The sequence below is a fragment of the Amphiura filiformis genome, chromosome 20 (genome assembly GCF_039555335.1).
Source record: "Amphiura filiformis chromosome 20, Afil_fr2py, whole genome shotgun sequence".
In the NCBI taxonomy this organism is placed as follows: Eukaryota; Metazoa; Echinodermata; class Ophiuroidea; order Amphilepidida; family Amphiuridae; genus Amphiura; species Amphiura filiformis.
In genome coordinates, this window is record NC_092647.1 from 54161783 (window position 1) to 54179030 (window position 17248).

General features: G+C 35.7%; 1 protein-coding gene across 1 annotated transcript in view; it reads left to right on the plus strand.

Annotated features, from left to right (window-relative positions):
* The window catches only part of LOC140142015 (ATP-dependent zinc metalloprotease YME1L1-like), a 41883-nt gene that overhangs the window by 16777 nt on the left and 7858 nt on the right, over positions 1-17248 (plus strand). The window contains exons 10-13 of the mRNA XM_072163918.1: positions 5617-5769; positions 6669-6864; positions 13877-14034; positions 14691-14953. Coding sequence (XP_072020019.1) covers positions 5617-5769; positions 6669-6864; positions 13877-14034; positions 14691-14953 — 770 coding nt within the window. The remainder of the gene's footprint in view (positions 1-5616; positions 5770-6668; positions 6865-13876; positions 14035-14690; positions 14954-17248) is intronic.

Here is a 17248-nt window from a genome sequence, read left to right on the forward strand (position 1 = left end):
ACAATTTAACTTACAGACCAATTGCATTTTGAATTCACCCAAACTCATTGAATTAAAATTGATACGAAGATTAGGAGGAAGCTTGTTCCAAGCAACTGAAGATCTGTAAAGGAAAGTTTTTTCCAGAAGAGGTTTTCCATATTGGAACAACCAAGCTGTTTTGAGATTGACCCTTGTACATTTAGAATGTGTAGAATGAGTGAAGGTAAAATTAGAAGAAAGATACTCAGGAGCAATTTGTGTGAGACATTTAAAAGTTAAAATAAGTAATTGATGCTCCCATCTACAGCTAAGTTTAACCCAGTCCAGGTCCCTCATCATATTGTCTACTGAAGTTCTGATGTCTGCGGAGAGCAAAACACGGGCTAGCCTATTATGCAAAATTTGGAGCTCATTTTTGTGACAGGCACTGAAATTGGACCAAACAGAACTGCAGTAGTCAAAATGAGGAAAGACAAGGGCTAGTGAATGCATTTTGACAGTTTTCAAAGGAAGGTATAGCTTTACTCTAAGAATATCTCCTATACGCTTAGATATGTTAGAAGATAAATAATTTACATGTTCATTCCATGATAGATGTGAATCAAAGGTAACTCCTAAATATTTAAACTTTTCCACTCTTTCAATTTGTTCATTTCCATAGACAAGAGAAACATTGTTAAACTTGTGAAGAGCTTGTCTTGTTCCAAATAACATCAGTTTAGTTTTCTTTATGTTTAGAGTTAAATTGTTAGCCTGGAACCAATCAGCAATGTTATTCAGGTTAGCATTAAGATCATTTTGCAGAATATTGGGATCAGATGAACTAAGTAAAAGAGTTGTATCATCAGCATACATTACACACTTACAGTTAGAATTTACAGGCTCAGGCAGAGAGTTAACAAATACATTGAATAATAACGGTCCCAAGATTGATCCTTGAGGGACACCGATACCAATTTCCTTAAAATCTGAAAGGGTAGAATTTATATTTACTGCCTGAGATCTACCACTAAGATAGGAGTGAAACCAATTAATTGCATTACCTTTGATACCATATGATTTAAGTTTAGAAATAAGAAGGTCATGGTTCACCGTGTCAAATGCCTTCTTTAAATCTAAGAAAATTGAACCTGTAACTTTACCATTGTTTATGTTATTGAGAATATGATCTGTTACATCTAAAAGAGCAGTGTTAGTACTGTGATTTTTCCTGAAACCTGATTGACATGGATTCAAAATATTGTTACATGTGAGATAATTATACAATTGATCATGTACAGCACGTTCCAAAATCTTTGAAATACAGGGAAGAACTGAAATGGGCCTAAAGTTGCTGACATCACTTTTGTCACCACTCTTGAATATAGGAGTAACCTTTGCTTTCTTCCATTCACTTGGGAAGGTAGATGTGAACATGGATAGGTTACAAATATAAGCAAGGGGTGACAAATTACTGGTGCAGCTATCTTCAAGAGTTTAATACTGAAGTTATCAATACCTGAAGACTTATTGTTTGCAAAGTTACAAATTTGATCAAAGATGAAATCTGGAGTAATGATATCAAATTGAAAATCTTCATACATGTAATCCCCAGTAGACAAAACATTATTACAATCATCATTATTAAACTTATCAGCCAAGGTATTACCAATAGAAGTAAAATAAGTATTAAACTGATTGGCTGTTTCAGCATCATTACAAGTAAAACCATCCTTAGTTTGAACATTAGTAGCAGAAGACATATTTTTTGGAATTAGTTTCCTTATAGTACCCCATAATTTCTTTGAATCATATAATATTATTATTGATAGCATCATTGCAATAGTTCTTCTTCAATGTTTTATTAAGTTTGTTTACATCATTTCTTAATTTTCTAGCCATCGCCCAATCATCAGGATTATTGGATTTATGTGCTTTTGAATAGTAATGATCCCTATCTTTGGAAAGCTTTATATAATCACTTGTAATCCACTCAGGAAGTGATCCTTTATCCTTTTTCTTTTCACAGGACAATGGAAATTGCAAACTTGGTCAAACATGTCTTGAAAACTTTTATAGGCATTGTCCACATCATTACACATTATAAGTATCTTGTCCCAATTAGTTTTCTTAACTGTGTCAATAAATTTGTGCTCATTGAAGTTCTTAAAACATCTAGATTTTATGATCTTAGGAGGAACGTTTACTTTTTTATTTTTACGAATTAAGTATGTAAGAGAGTGATCAGAAAGTCCTAGGCTGTGAACACCAGATGAATATACCTTATCAGGTTTTGACACAAAAATTAAGTCTAGTTTAGATTTAGTTGTCTCAGTTATCCTAGTATAATCATTGATAAGCTGAAGCATATTACAATGTGAAGAAAGATTATTAATTTTATGTGAGTTACTTTTCTTACTTATGTCTAAATTAAAATCACCTACTACAACAACATCATCATAAAGGAGGTATTATTTTGAAAGATTGAATCCAACTTGTCCAAGTATTCAGCTTTAGAATCTGGTGGTCTATAAACAGTACCAAGAAGGATAGGCTTGGTATGAGGCAAATTGAGCTCTATCCATAAAGCTTCAACATCATATGAACAATTATGCAAATTGGAATTTTCTTTAAAAATAATACCATCTTTAACATAACATAACATACCACCGTGTTGCATATGGGTTCTGTCAAGCCTACTTATGTTATAACCATCGATTTGAATCTCATTATCACTAATATTATTATCCAACCACGTTTCAGTAAGACATAACACATCAAAATTGTTGTCATTAAGTAAAATTCTTATATGGTCAACTTTGTAGCGAAGACTTTGAATATTAACATGACCTATTTTAAAACCTTTTGATAAAGAACAATTAAAATTAATAAATCTATCCTTGAAGGGAAGCTCATCATTGGCTATTCTAAAAAAGCAATTGTCACAAAACCAGCTTGTGTGATCAGAATTGTTTCCAATACATTTCACATGAAAGTGAAGTTCACAGTTTTTACATATTTTATAATCACAGTCTTTAATTTTACAAACACATTTGCCACACACATTTAAATTTGTTGAATTCCTAATAAAACATTCACCAAAAGAGATTTCATTATTGTAATTTTTAAAGAAACAGCAAGCACAGACCCAGTTATTACATGAATCTACCTGGGATCTATCAATACAAAGAATGTGAAAGTCAAGTGTGCAATTACTACATGTTACAAAATTAATCTTCTTTTTCTTAACAATTTTACGATGACATGTACCACAAGATGACTTATTACCTGTACATGCAGACCCATACATGTATTGATTGGGTTCATTTTTTCCAAACCCACTTGAGATCAAGTGTCTATTATAATCATAAACACTTGTTGAAACATTATTAATATTACTTTGCATAAATATACAATTAGCATCAGTTTCTTTAGACAAATTAATATTATGAATGATATTTGGTACATTATTTATATGAGAATGATTATTTGGAACATTATGCACAACATTTGTTTGTTCATCATCAGTACAAGTAATTACCTGCTTAGACCCTTCAAAATAATTATTATCAGTACAGTGGTCAATACTAGTTAAACATGTAGCAGTTTTGATACACTTATTTTCACAATTTTTAGTATTCTTATTTGAGTTCACAGTCAAATTTATTTCACAGTTTTGTTTGTCTCCATTTGAAAATCCTCAAGAACAATATAACGCAAACTTTGAATCATGGAAATGAAGTTCTTTGCAAGAATTGTAGTACCAGTCCTGTTAAGGTGGAGTCCATCATCACCGAGGTGAAAAGAAAGAATATTGTCATTTTTGATAAACTGCCAGTCTAGTTGTTCACATATTTCGCTCATCCTTGTATTGTATTCTTTAATCCATCTTTGTTGGTCTAGATGTCTCTGTGTTGTGATGCCAGAGATGACAACCTGAAGTGGTTTGGCACTTACATTTACCATAGTATTTGCAAGTTGGCGAATGCGATTCACACATTGAATGGGAGAGTGCTGTTTCATGTCAATTGTTCCTAGGTGCATGATTATTATGTCTGGAGAGTCATGTTCAATGTATAAGGGTCCAAATTTATTCCAGTAGGCCAAGTCTGAACCTGGCATGCAGCGATTTATAACGCTGTTCAGTCCGTGACATACGCCTTCCTTGAATAAACTTGGGAATTGAATCTCCAATTATGATAACAGTTCGTTTGGGGGTGGAGAATCCGTTTCTTGCAGGTTTGGGTGTAGTTAACGTTGGTGAAGCCTTTGTTGCAGAAGATGTATATGTAACTGGTTTGGGCGATGGTTTAGGTGCAGCTTTCCATGGCAAAGGTATAGGTGGAAATTCTTCATCTGTTGTGTCATGCACTGTTGATGTTTCCTCAACATCAAGTACACTAAAATAGTTGCTAGTTGGAATCATAGGGATGTGTGTCACAGTAGTAGAAGAGTCTGATTCAGGGACTTGATCAGGAACAACTGGATCCTTGGGTAAGCCCATTTCAGATAGGTAAGATAAGTTCAATCCTTGAGCAGGTCTTGGAGCTGGTTCAGGTGCTGACATAGAAGCTGGCTTTGGGGCCAACCTTGGAGCTGGCTTAGGTGCTGTCCTGGGAGCTGGCGTAGGTGCTGTCCTTGGAGCTGGTCTTGGAGTTTGTGTTTGAGTTCCAACACTGACACAAGTCGTTATATGATCAGTTTGAACTTGTTCACAGATTTGATCAGTTCGTGTTGCTATGTCCCTTGTTGTGTTGATTACTTGATCAAAACTTAATTCAAAGCATGGCATGCTACTAGTTGCTGCAGTACATTGTGAGTGTGGAGTTGATGTGGTAGGTTGTACACATACAGATGAGTTGTGGTTGAAACTGTCTTCTACATGTTCTGTGGCAAGTGATAGCTGGATCTCAGGAAGAACATTCTCTACCCACTGTTCATGAAGGTGTCCTTGTACTGAGATATTATGGGTGTTTGCATAACAAGTAATGGTTATGGTAGAGAAGTTACTGTCATTTGGCATGTTACATCTGTATATGTGTCCTTTAGTGCCTCTGTCATCAGGACTTCCATATCTTGTACATAGTTCATGTACATGAGCTGGTCATATACTTCAGGGTTGATGGCAATGGTTGTAGATTTCAGTTTGGGCATAATTTTCCACATGGCATTATCATAGATGACACTATTGGTAAATCCACTGAAAGTTTGATGTAGAGAATTCAATAGGAAGTTCACCGCCATTGTTGTTATGTAGAGGTGACAGGATGTGCAGATCAATAATCAATAATCAATAGAGATGGCTGGTTACCAATACATATACTGTAGTTAAAGTTGTAGTTTGAAGTCATATAAACAAATAAATATCCATTAATATCATGAAAGGTAAATATCCAAAAGACATAAAATATATATCAGCTTAATCCTTGAGTGAAGCAGATTACCACAGTATAAAATTCATCAGGTGAAAAGTTTACAAACTGCACATTTTCTTTGAAGATCTGGAGAGCAAAATATGTGTCTGTGCACACTCCAATCAGCAGCAGATTTTTAGCACAAAGCAATGGAGAGACTCTCCATGTCAATTGTCACATGTAAACCAGTACCATCATTCTATATACCACTAACATATTTTGATTTACTTTTTATTTCTAGGTGTTTTACTGATTGGATCACCAGGTACAGGAAAGACTCTCCTTGCTAGAGCTGTGGCAGGTGAAGCAGGAGTCCCATTCTTCTTTGCATCTGGTTCAGATTTTGACCACATATTTGTTGGTACGGGGGCCAAGAAGATCCGAGATATGTTTGGTTAGTATTCTTTTTAGTTAGTATCTTGAAAAGTCGTAACAAAATGATTTCTTGTTTTCTGTATATAAACCAGGACTTGAATTTGACACTTGCCTGTAGGCAAAATATATTTGTTCATGCATTGGGTTAAATTCTTGACCATCAAGTTATACATTTGAACATGGTAAGTAAAAATCTCACAGAGAAGGGGAATTATTAAACAATGCTTGAATAATGCTACACTGTACAGTCAACTGTACTAGGAGGCAAGTTGTAAATCACCAAGAGTGAACTCAGACCCATGGCACTCTGTACAAAATGTGTGTACCGATTGGAAGCTGCTCAGAAAATCACACACTGGTCTCCATGTACGTTAACCATGCAATGAGAAGCCCTATATTGGGCTCCTGCACAGAAGAGCTCTGTGGAAGAGGCTAATACCAGTGCTGTCCTGTCAGAACTAAGTGTTACAATAAGTGATAAAAAGTCTAAATCCCTAAATAGCACATTTTATTTCTAAAAGGTTATGTAGCAATCTTTGGTCAGAAGGTAAGAAGACATGTTTTTTTAATGTTGTCTGCTTTATTTATGTCATCCGTAGCTCATTACCATATAAGATCCAGCTTTTACACTGTCCAGCTCTTACATAAGATCCAACAGTGACACTGTCCTCAGTTTGTAAGCGGAGTGTCACCTCTCATAATTTAGTACTTCCAGGTGAACCCTTATATACAAAAATATTCTGATATCAAGGTGCTTGATGATCAAAATCATATGATTAAAATGAACAGTAGTGGAGAAAGTAAATGTTCTGAGTCAACCCATGGGGCTACTATTTTTGCGGCATAGGTGAAGTGTATGTATAGTTGCAGGAATAAAGTTTAATATTAAAATATTTCCAATTTTAATTTTCTTTTCAGCGGAAGCCAAGTTGGCCACACCATGTGTTATTTTCATAGATGAATTAGACTCCATCGGAGGCAAACGTATAGAGTCCCCAATGCATCCGTATGCAAGACAGACTATCAACCAATTATTAGCTGAGATGGATGGCTTTAAACAAAGTGAAGGCATTATTGTACTAGGAGCTACTAACTTCCCTAGAACTCTAGATGGGTGAGTATTAAATCAAATTTATTATGTGGGTTATTATTTGTCACAAAATAAGGTAGGATTATTACTTGAGGCACCTGTACTTCATTACCTAACTCATTCAAAGAGATTGGCAGCGCTGCCTGAATTATACGCATGCAATGAGTCAGGTCTGTTATGGCTTTCTGCGCATGCTCAGATCAACCAACTCATTTAATTAATTTACACAAGAATCTAATCGATCCAACAAAAATCATTATTATGTTTTGATGAATCCAAGCCAAGTGTGTGAAAATAATGGATCCAACACATAATAATGATAAGATTGGATGCTTTATGCCCAATATTTATTGGTCTCACTATGAGTTGTAAAATCTGGGCTCAATCAATCCAATTTTATATCAAACTTATCGCAATCTAAATCTAGTTCAAAAGAATGAAAAGCTATATAACAAGTCACTTTGAAACACAAATTTGTCTTATTCTTATGATTTTTTACCAAAAAATAACATTTCATTTTAATTTAGGTTATTTATAGTCTATGAATTTTCAAAACCTCAGTGGTTAGGTGGTCAAAATTAGAAAAAAAATGTCCCTATTCAATGATCCAAGCCAGGGGTCCCCATCTGGTGGTGAATATCTATAGGGTGTGTAGGTAAGTATTTATATAAAAATTATGTTTGTATGTTTGCATGTTTGCTTGAAAAATCTTTATTTTCATGATTGGACCACTCAGCTATGGTGTTGATGAAAATTGGCTTCCTCAAACATGTTGCTAAGGTTGGTGCTAATTAAGTATTATGATTGGAGCAAACATATGGATACTCAGAAAGAGACTCTCCAAAGACTTATCATTTTGTTGATATTTATGTAATGATTAATACTGCTTTTGTGGCTCAAATGCATTTGTACATTATTAACTTAAAGTATCGGACATAGTAAAGTAAACTTAAAGTAAAGTCTGGACATAGTTCTTTGACCTAGTGCTGTAATCGATTGTCGTAAGTATCGATAGTCGGAAAATACATAGACTTCCGACATGTCGAAACACTCAATGTCAGTATCGATACACAAACGACATGGCACACATGCTTAGATTATCTCAAATTGCGGATTTGCAATACCACTTTCGTTTGTTTGATGCATGATCCATGTAGTTTTAGCTGTTAGGCTTCAATACACTTGTTGTTAACTTGTTTCTGGAACTTACTGATAATAAAATTGGTAAACTCAAATCCGTGTTTCAAACTGCGTGAGTATCGATAATAGTATCGACATGTCGGATGTTTGCCTCCCGACATATCGATACCCAGAAAGCTTATCGATTACAGCACTACTTTGACCTCAATATGTTAGTACATATACAATGGCCTTTGAATGTGTTGGGTACAAAATCTCATACTCCACTGTGTGAGGTCAAATTCTAAGCTATGATTGTTGAATGGAAGTTATTGAACTGCACAATTGGAGACTGTTTTGGCTCATAGTTTAGACACTTCCATTTCATCCAGGACTTATTTACACTGCTTTATAATTATATAAAAAAAAGGAAGGTTTTTATTTCAAACTCTAATGGTGACCCGCAGGTCAAATTGCTAGAATTGTACATTAAACACAAGTAAACAGACACAATGCAATTTGCAGGCATCAGCTTAATCAGTGCCAATATTGCAACATTGAAACAAACAACTATACAAACATCCAATTCAACCTAACCCCAATCCCCCAGTAGGCAATGAGGATAAAGTGCCTTGCCCAAGGACACAACACGTTGGAACGAGCGGGCTCGAACTCGCAACCTATGGATTATGAGTCGGGCGCCTTATCCACTCGACCACACATGCTCATCATCATTACTCATAAATTTTAAAGTTTTTAGTGGCCTGAGCTTTTGATCCTAGCCGAATCATTTAACAAAGGCAAAGTGACAAGATTGTACAACCATATAAATATCTTTTTTATATGGTTATATGTTTTCTTTCAACACTTTAATAATAATTCTGTCAGGATCAAAAGCTCAGGCCACTAACAACTTTGAATTTTACTACACAGGCTTTCATATTTACATGGATTACATCAATATTTTCTAATAACATTGATAATATGGAATACGTCATTACATTATTTCATATTTACATGGAGAACATTTGACTTAAAAATTTAAACATGTAGTAACACCACATAAAGAGCCCATTGACCCACCTCGGGTCTCTGTCGATATCCTTTACTTAGTATGATCAACTCGTAATAGTTCATCGTAATGTGTATTGCATAACAGATATGCTTTTGTTAACTTACAAAGGCATAAGTTGGGACTTATTGACACATGCAGTACAAAAACTGACTAAATTATTACGAGATGATCATGGTATAGGCAGCAGTATCTCAGTGGGGTATAGGGCATAATTTGCACTTTGCAAAGTATTGTTAACCCCAGTTTAACTCCCTGTGTTTCAGAGTGTTTCTTTATTATGAATATTAATGATTTCAATAGCATATTACTTGTATTTACAAACTTTCGTTATTTAGAGACCTTTGTTGTGGGGCCACCTCCTTTATTTTATTTTTCCGTCCACATTATATTTTTTCAGTTCAGTTGATATATCAAAGTGAAATGCCTTTTATATCCTATACTTGAAACCGTCGATCTAATGGCACAGGTCTTTTGAGTTCTTCTCTAAGATGCCGCCAGAATAGATATTGTCCGTATCCATCATGAGGCCATTTTATGCACTGAACCCTGCAAAATAATTGTCGTAGCAGCAGAGTTAATCTCCTTTGAGGAAGCTCTTCCAAAAGTACAAAGATCAGGACATTTGGATTCTCTTCCAGAACCCTGCGATGTGCCATATTAAGTTCAAAGTGACACCAATTGTCGTCAACAAAATTGGGCGAGAGTATTGCAATAACTTTGCGACTTCTTTGTATGTGAAGTGACAATTCATTGAAAATGAGTCTGCCTGCCCGTATGTCTCTGGTCTTAAGACAAAGCCTGAATGGTTCTTCACCTTCCTCAATGTTGGCTAACAGTTCCCCATCTACCCAATCTTCATCTTGTCCATGGTATATTACATAAGCATCATATCGAGGTACACCATCCTCTTCCTCATCATCACCAAGAACATCATCATCATTATTATTAATGAGATAGTTTTGATATGGTCTCCTGTTGAACAGAAGGAAGTATATGTAACGAATATGCCAGCGATACCGTACTGCTAATATAGTTGTTAAAACGAAAGCAATTGAGCATGCTAAACCAATTGAAATGTACAACCACAGTTTCAGTTTGCAATCCAAATCTATCTCGGTTACACTCAACCCTTGTTTTGAATCTGGCGAAGAGCAACAATAGTTGGTGTCATCAGCAAAGTAATTACGAAGACTAACTACTTTATCTGTAACTAGCCAGTTCCTTAATGCCATAATGCTGCAGTCACACACAAATGGATTGTTATTGAAGTCCAGCCTTTGAAGATTTGGGAAGCTTGATAGAAATGACTCCGGGACATCTTTTAGTTTGTTCCGCTCAAAAACAATATCTGCATATTATTAAAATTCTGAAGACTTCCGAGTGATGTTAGTAGATTGTTGCTTAAATCCAATTGTGATAAATTATTCAGTAACATAGCATCTTTTTTGTCAATTGTAGAAATTTCATTGGAACTTAAATCAAGAATTTGCAAATTGTTTGACATAAATATCATCAGAACTCTTTTTATGGATCGAATATAGTGTAAGCCTGGTTGTTCATATATTTGAACCTTTGCCAAATGAAGTCTTTGTAACTTAGGTGCATAAATCTTAGCTTTTACCACATCAACGTCAGATGACAGTGTGGATTCATCAAGATGAAGAGCTGCAAGTTTAGGACATGTGCCGCTATCAAGGCAAACATCCCAAAATATGGCATCCAGGATAGTTAGATTAGGTGTATTATGACATGTTTCTACTAGATATAAGTAGGTTTCTCCATCCGATGCTTTATTAAGCAGTAATATGCTTAGATTTGGGATATCTGGAGAGATATATATCCAGTTATTGTTCTTGTTATCTGACAAATCTAGCTTCTCAAGAGAGGAAATCAAAGATAGCGTACCGTGAGTGATATCTTGCATATCATTATGAGCTAGGTCTAAAACCTTCAGGGAATTGTATGAGCTGAATATGTTCAGTGCATTTGATGTAAATACATTGAAATATAAATAATTTAAATGTAGTTCTTGTAAATTTACTAAGCCTGCGAAGGCATATGTCGATAATGTTTTAATTACCGGTGCTAGAGGACCGGCATTGATCCCACCAGTTATTCTTAGTACCTGAAGATTAGGAAACCACTTGAAAGGCGAGCCTTCAATCCATAATTCATCAGCACTGATTTCAAGCACAGTTAAGGATGCATTCCATTTCACCAAACATTCAAATGTTGATGAGTTTAAGATGACTGCATCATATAACAAGAGAGATAAGTTTTGAAGTGGTGAATTCAATGAGATTAAATCCTGTATGGCGGCATTGTTATCATCCTCATAGTCTATAAATAGAGAGAGACTTGTAAGGTTATGCAGATACTTGTATAGCTCATTTGTAGTGTAGACTTCAATGTGTGTCAAAGGAATGTTTGTAAAGCATTCATCAGCTATGTTTTGCTCAATATCAGCGCCTTTCAAAATTAGTGTCTGCAGTGAGATCAGTGGACAAAAATCAGTACAGTTTTCAATAGCAGTCACTGCTAAGTTTTCTAATGTTGAAAGTCCAGTGAAAAACTCTCTAGTGTCATCACAATTATAAATTACTGCATCTATTGACAATGTTAGACTCTGCAGAGATGAGAGGTAAATGAACGGAGTGTTTGGCACATTAGTCAAGGTAGCAAAATCAATGTTAAGTATCTTCAGGCTTGTCAATGGTGCAAATACTGTAGCGTTGAGACTAGAGATGAAATTAAACCAAAGATCAAGTGTCTGCAATGATTTAAGATCTCGAAATGCGTTGCCTGTCAAATTATTTAAATTATTGAAAGACAAGTCAAGTAGTAAGAGTCGATTTAGGCCTTGGAAGCTTTTGTCATAGAGAAATGAGATGTTGTTTGCAGACAAATCCAGATCAAGCAAGTTGTGAAGTCCATTGAATGCTTCTTCAGGAATGAGATTAAGCTGGTTACTTTCTAAAGTAAGCTCTGTCAGAGTAGCATTAATTGGTAATGATGGTATACAGACTAGGTTTCTGGAGCTGCAATCTAGGCATGTATGGTTGTATACTTTACAAGCAATACTTCCTGGTGGGTAACATGGTGAATGGTTAAGAGCTGGAATCTGTACTAGTTGGAGACACAATATTAGGATGCTGAGGTATTGTAGTATAATCACATTCATGTTGAAATTGATAACCAAAGGTGCAGAAAGAACCAAACTTGATTTAGAAAAGATGCAGTGCAATACTATATAGTCATGCTATTTTCCAGCGAATAGATTAACTGACCTTTCAAGATAAAAAGGAAGTTGGCACGCCCCAAATTGTGTAATAAAATTAAGTTCTGGTATTGACACGGCAGCAAACACATAGGGAAACAGAATATTATAGTGTGATTGGCTATTATGTTTGTTTTCATTCCTATTTCTTACAACATGCAATTGCTTACTGAGAGTGGAAGGTTTCATCCGGTTTACATCATCAGCCCAAGACTATTATTATGTAGTTTCAATTCCTGTTTTGTTCTGTTTGTTCCATTTCCTCATGTTAATCACTTGTATAGATAGTAAACTGTTACCACTCTAGTTGCACAAACAAACAAGTTGCCCTACAATACAAGCCATAGAAATATTTTGCCTCTTTGGGAACTTCTAAGCCTTTGCAAAAGTTTTCTAACATTGTATAGGGATTGCCAGAGTTTTAACTTTTAAAGACATAAAACCCCTTATTCTGGGGCACTAACTTGTTTATTTTAGTAAATCATGCAGACGCGCCGGACACAAGTTGTTAATCGGTGATGAACAACGGTGAAACATGATTGAAAATCCCTATCAACAAAGAAAACTAGCTAAACATCATCTAATTGCCTCAGTGGTGTTTCCTACTGCACTGTGGTACTTTCTCAAATTGATGCCACCAACGTCAAGTTCCAGCAGGAATTAGACGAGGAGTGTGAGAGTTGATCAGTCAATTTGATATGGTGCTATGGTGTGGTGCGGAGCGTCATTGGGGTGTGCAGGGGATCTTGGTGCCGAGGTGTTCTTGGATTTGTGCGGGGGAACATTTGCAGATTGTGAACTTATCAGTTTACCTACCTTGTGCAATTTCACTAATGTTTATTGCATTATGCGATGTCTTTTGGCAACTCAATTTTAGTATTATATTGTATATTTAATGTATTTTATAGTGTTTCTTAAACATGTTTATAATTATGTACTGTGTAATTTTAGTTCTTTTATTTTGGTGTGTGTATAAGGGCCCCCATCCAGTGGGCCTGCGTGCCTGTTCTGGGTTGCCCTTTTGCACTACAAACCGCAGTTTGATATTTTGTGCAATAAAGGTATTAAACTAAACTAAACTAACTAAACTAATTCATGTGATTCTTTCATTCGGGAATGTCCGTTTGTTATTGCCACTCGACCTTACAAAAAGAGTGGTGATTTCTCTGTTGATATCAGCAATGATACTAAAGAATAAAGCGGTAATGTTTAGCTGCTACCTCTAACATAAGAGTGTGTTTATGCATAAGTCCCAGGCATGACAAATTTTACATGCTCAAGCGTAACGCGTACGCGTAACCCTGCGTTCGCGTACTAGTAACATCCAGCATATATTATTTTGTACAAGGTCCTATGCACATACTTGATGATGCACATGTACTATGGGAGGACTACGCTGAAAAAGGATTCGGCCAGATTTTACATGTAGCTGTATATTACAGTATGACATGTAGTATTATGATAATAAGAATCATGTCAAGGCAGTGAATCAAGATTAAATAAAATTAAATGAGTTAGTGCTTGAGATAAATGGATCACTAACAAACATTGCATTTCTTTTTCAGGGCTCTGACCAGACCCGGACGTTTTGACATCAGTGTCAACGTACCTGTTCCAGATGTCAAAGGTCGTATAGAGATCTTAGACTTGTACCTTGCCAAAGTGACAGTAGCACCTGATGTAGATAAAGAGAAATTAGCCAGAGGAACAGTAGGATTTACAGGTAATTGTATATCTGTTTGACCCAAGGAGGTTACACAGGGAGAACACAGACTCCGCCATATTGGATTCTCATACATGGGGACCAAAATAGTGTATCTTGGGTATTTTTTGCTGATGAAGGCTGATATCAAATGATAATCTTACCACACTAGTATTACAAAGGTTTGAGCATGTAGTACCTAGCGTGGTTATCTGCATGGTTATGTACATGCGGATGACAAACCTGACCACTCTAAAAATCATCAGAGTTTACCACAAATGTGGGAATCAATCACTATTTTACCTTTCCTGAGTAACATGCAAGTATGGCTAAGTCCAAGTTGTTTGGTCTAATTCAGTGGTTTGCAACATATTTTGATAGCAGCATTTATGAAATGTCACTTTGGAACAACGAAGTGTGAAACTCATCTTGTTTTAATAGCTGGCACATCTTCAAGTCTTACGTTGGTATGTATATAGAATTTATTCAGCATTTGCAGGCAGTCACGCATACATTTTTGAGCTCAAATTTGTAAAAACATCCACAGCTGCAGGTGAAAATAGATGCACCCCACACGCACAACTTATACAAACTAATGCCAGTATTTTTATCTGATCAACTTCCAACATTATGTCCAATTGATTTTACATGATAATTGTATTGCATTCTCTTATCAGGTGCTGATATTTGTAATTTAGTAAACCAAGCTGCATTGCATGCGGCTAAGCAAAACAAAGAGGCAGTAGACATGACAGATATGGAGTTTGCCAAAGATAAAATCATAATGGGACCAGAAAGAAAGAGCATTGTCATCGATGACAAGAACAAGGAGATTACGGCATTCCACGAAGGAGGTCACGCATTGGTAGCGTTTTTTACCAAAGATTCTAAACCAATTAACAAAGCTACTATTATGCCTAGGGGAGATACATTAGGTCATGTAAGTATTGATTCAATTTGTGTATTTTCACTGATAGGCTCTTACGATAGATACATTGATACAAGTAGGGATGACCAATGAACCATCAACTTGATTAGAACACTCCCATAGACATGCAGGGAGCTCAACTGTGCACTGCTTGCACAGACATTTCTAAATTGATCTCATTCTTTTATTTTTCAATATTTTTCTGTAAAAATTGGGGAAGTTAATGCCAATTATATATTTTGTAACTATCTTGCAAATTACAGCAACACAACTTATTTCATTTTCCTGTAAGTGCGAGTCAAAATTGGTCCATCGCCACAGTGCGCTTAATTGCCAGTGGCTGAGTTCAGCACTGCTCAAGAATGGCACAAAATATTCATGTCAATAATTTCAGGTGAAAAACGTGGCCTACTGAGCTGTAATTTGGCAGAGTTGCCAGTAATACCTCTATCATACCCTCTGTAAAAAGGTTAAAAAATTGAACAAGTAGATCTCGAGTTACAAATTAAATCACCAGCTTCCCTTTGGAATTTCCATACTCCTTTCGAATCATGCTAAGAAGACACCTTTCTGAACATAAATGTGAAGTTTCGTGCCCATTTGATGTATTTTTCACCTGATTTCCTAAAAGTCTTCTTATATTTAGGCCTATACCATATACAACTTGCTGCTAGATATACCTTGTTTAGAAAATAGCCCGCGAAAGTCATGCAGGTAACTCCGAGGTCATGTATTGAATTGTTTTGAATGAGGAATACTACGGGAACCAGCACCTTTTGTTAGAAGTCACACATGAGTATGATGAGTGAAGTGGATAACCTCTATTGTTGTGAATGAGTCAATGACCTTCAATGACACTTAAGATTTAATTTGCATACACCTACTAATTGGTCATATTAAACCAAATGACATTGAAATTTTTGGTTGTGAAAAAAAAAAGTTTACCTGGATTTAGTGCAATTTTGATTTTGTGCCATATCGGCCATCTTGGATGATTTTTGGCAAAATGTTCTCTAAATGCATGATTTCAATGCCTCGGTTTGAAAAAATAATTTATGCCATTGACTAGTAAAGTGCCATTTCATAAGAAACCCTTTGATACTTTCACAATATGCTTGTTTCATGTTTGCATATATGTTAAAATAAAGAAATATATAAAGGTAAATATGTGCTTATGCCAATTTTGCTCCCAATTGATATTTTTGGACCTTGTCATTTTATTTCGTTCCAATGACCGGTCAGAATGGGAAACTTTGAAAATTCATAATTCGAAAAGTTTTTGACCATTTAACCACCAAAATATTTCTATTGATGAGTTCTATCCAGATATTAACTGTCTATGAGTGTTATGGTCGAAATATAATCACGAGGTGAAAAATGGATTGTTCCATTGGAATGGAACAATCCATCTTTCACCGAATGATTATATTTCGACCATTACACAAATTTAAGACAGTTAATATTTGTTTTATATCACTCATGCATAAATTCTATGACTAAAATACTATTTAAGGTAGGAAATACATTTTTTCATCAACATACACCATGTTGCCGTGATATACTTCACATTTTGGGGTCCACCCCATAACTAAATCGGCGAGTCCCAAGAGTCAGCGCACGGCTTGGCACAGGCGCACTACGGCAGAGCACTATGATGGTAAAGACTATCACACGGAGAGGGTGATGGTAAAAATGGCATATGGTAATCAACCAATGAACTGTCTAGAATTTATGTATGAGTGATATAATTGAAACTATTACATGCTTGTCCAATGGTAGACATTCTGTACCTTCAATCTGTTCAGGGAGGCCGGCTGCTTTTGTGATTCACAAACAAATTAATTATTTCATTTGAAATTTTCTTTTTTTTTTTTTTTCATTTTTGACTAAAACGCTTTGTTAAAGTCATTTAAAGCCCCAGAATGCATGGTGTTCATAAAAAAATTGCAATGATCTGTTGGCCTTAGCCTATTTGGGCTCTGCAAAAGTCCATATCTTTTCTGTGTGTAATCATACTGATCACTCAGTGGCAGAATTCCTTCATTAGCTGATGTGTGTGATAGCTGTTGGTTAGTGTCACAAAGATCCATGTCCAACTGCCCTGCACTTGTTTTGAGCTCAGTGGCATAAAGACACACCCCATATGGATACTTTGGAGTTACGTCTTTGTGCCACTCACTTGGATTACACTTAGCCCTCAACTTAGCCAAACAGTACCCCACATCCTGTAATAATGTTATGTTAGCATAACAGTCTTTGGTCACTAAGAACATTAATTGTGACAGGATCAAGGGGAATGAGTCACAT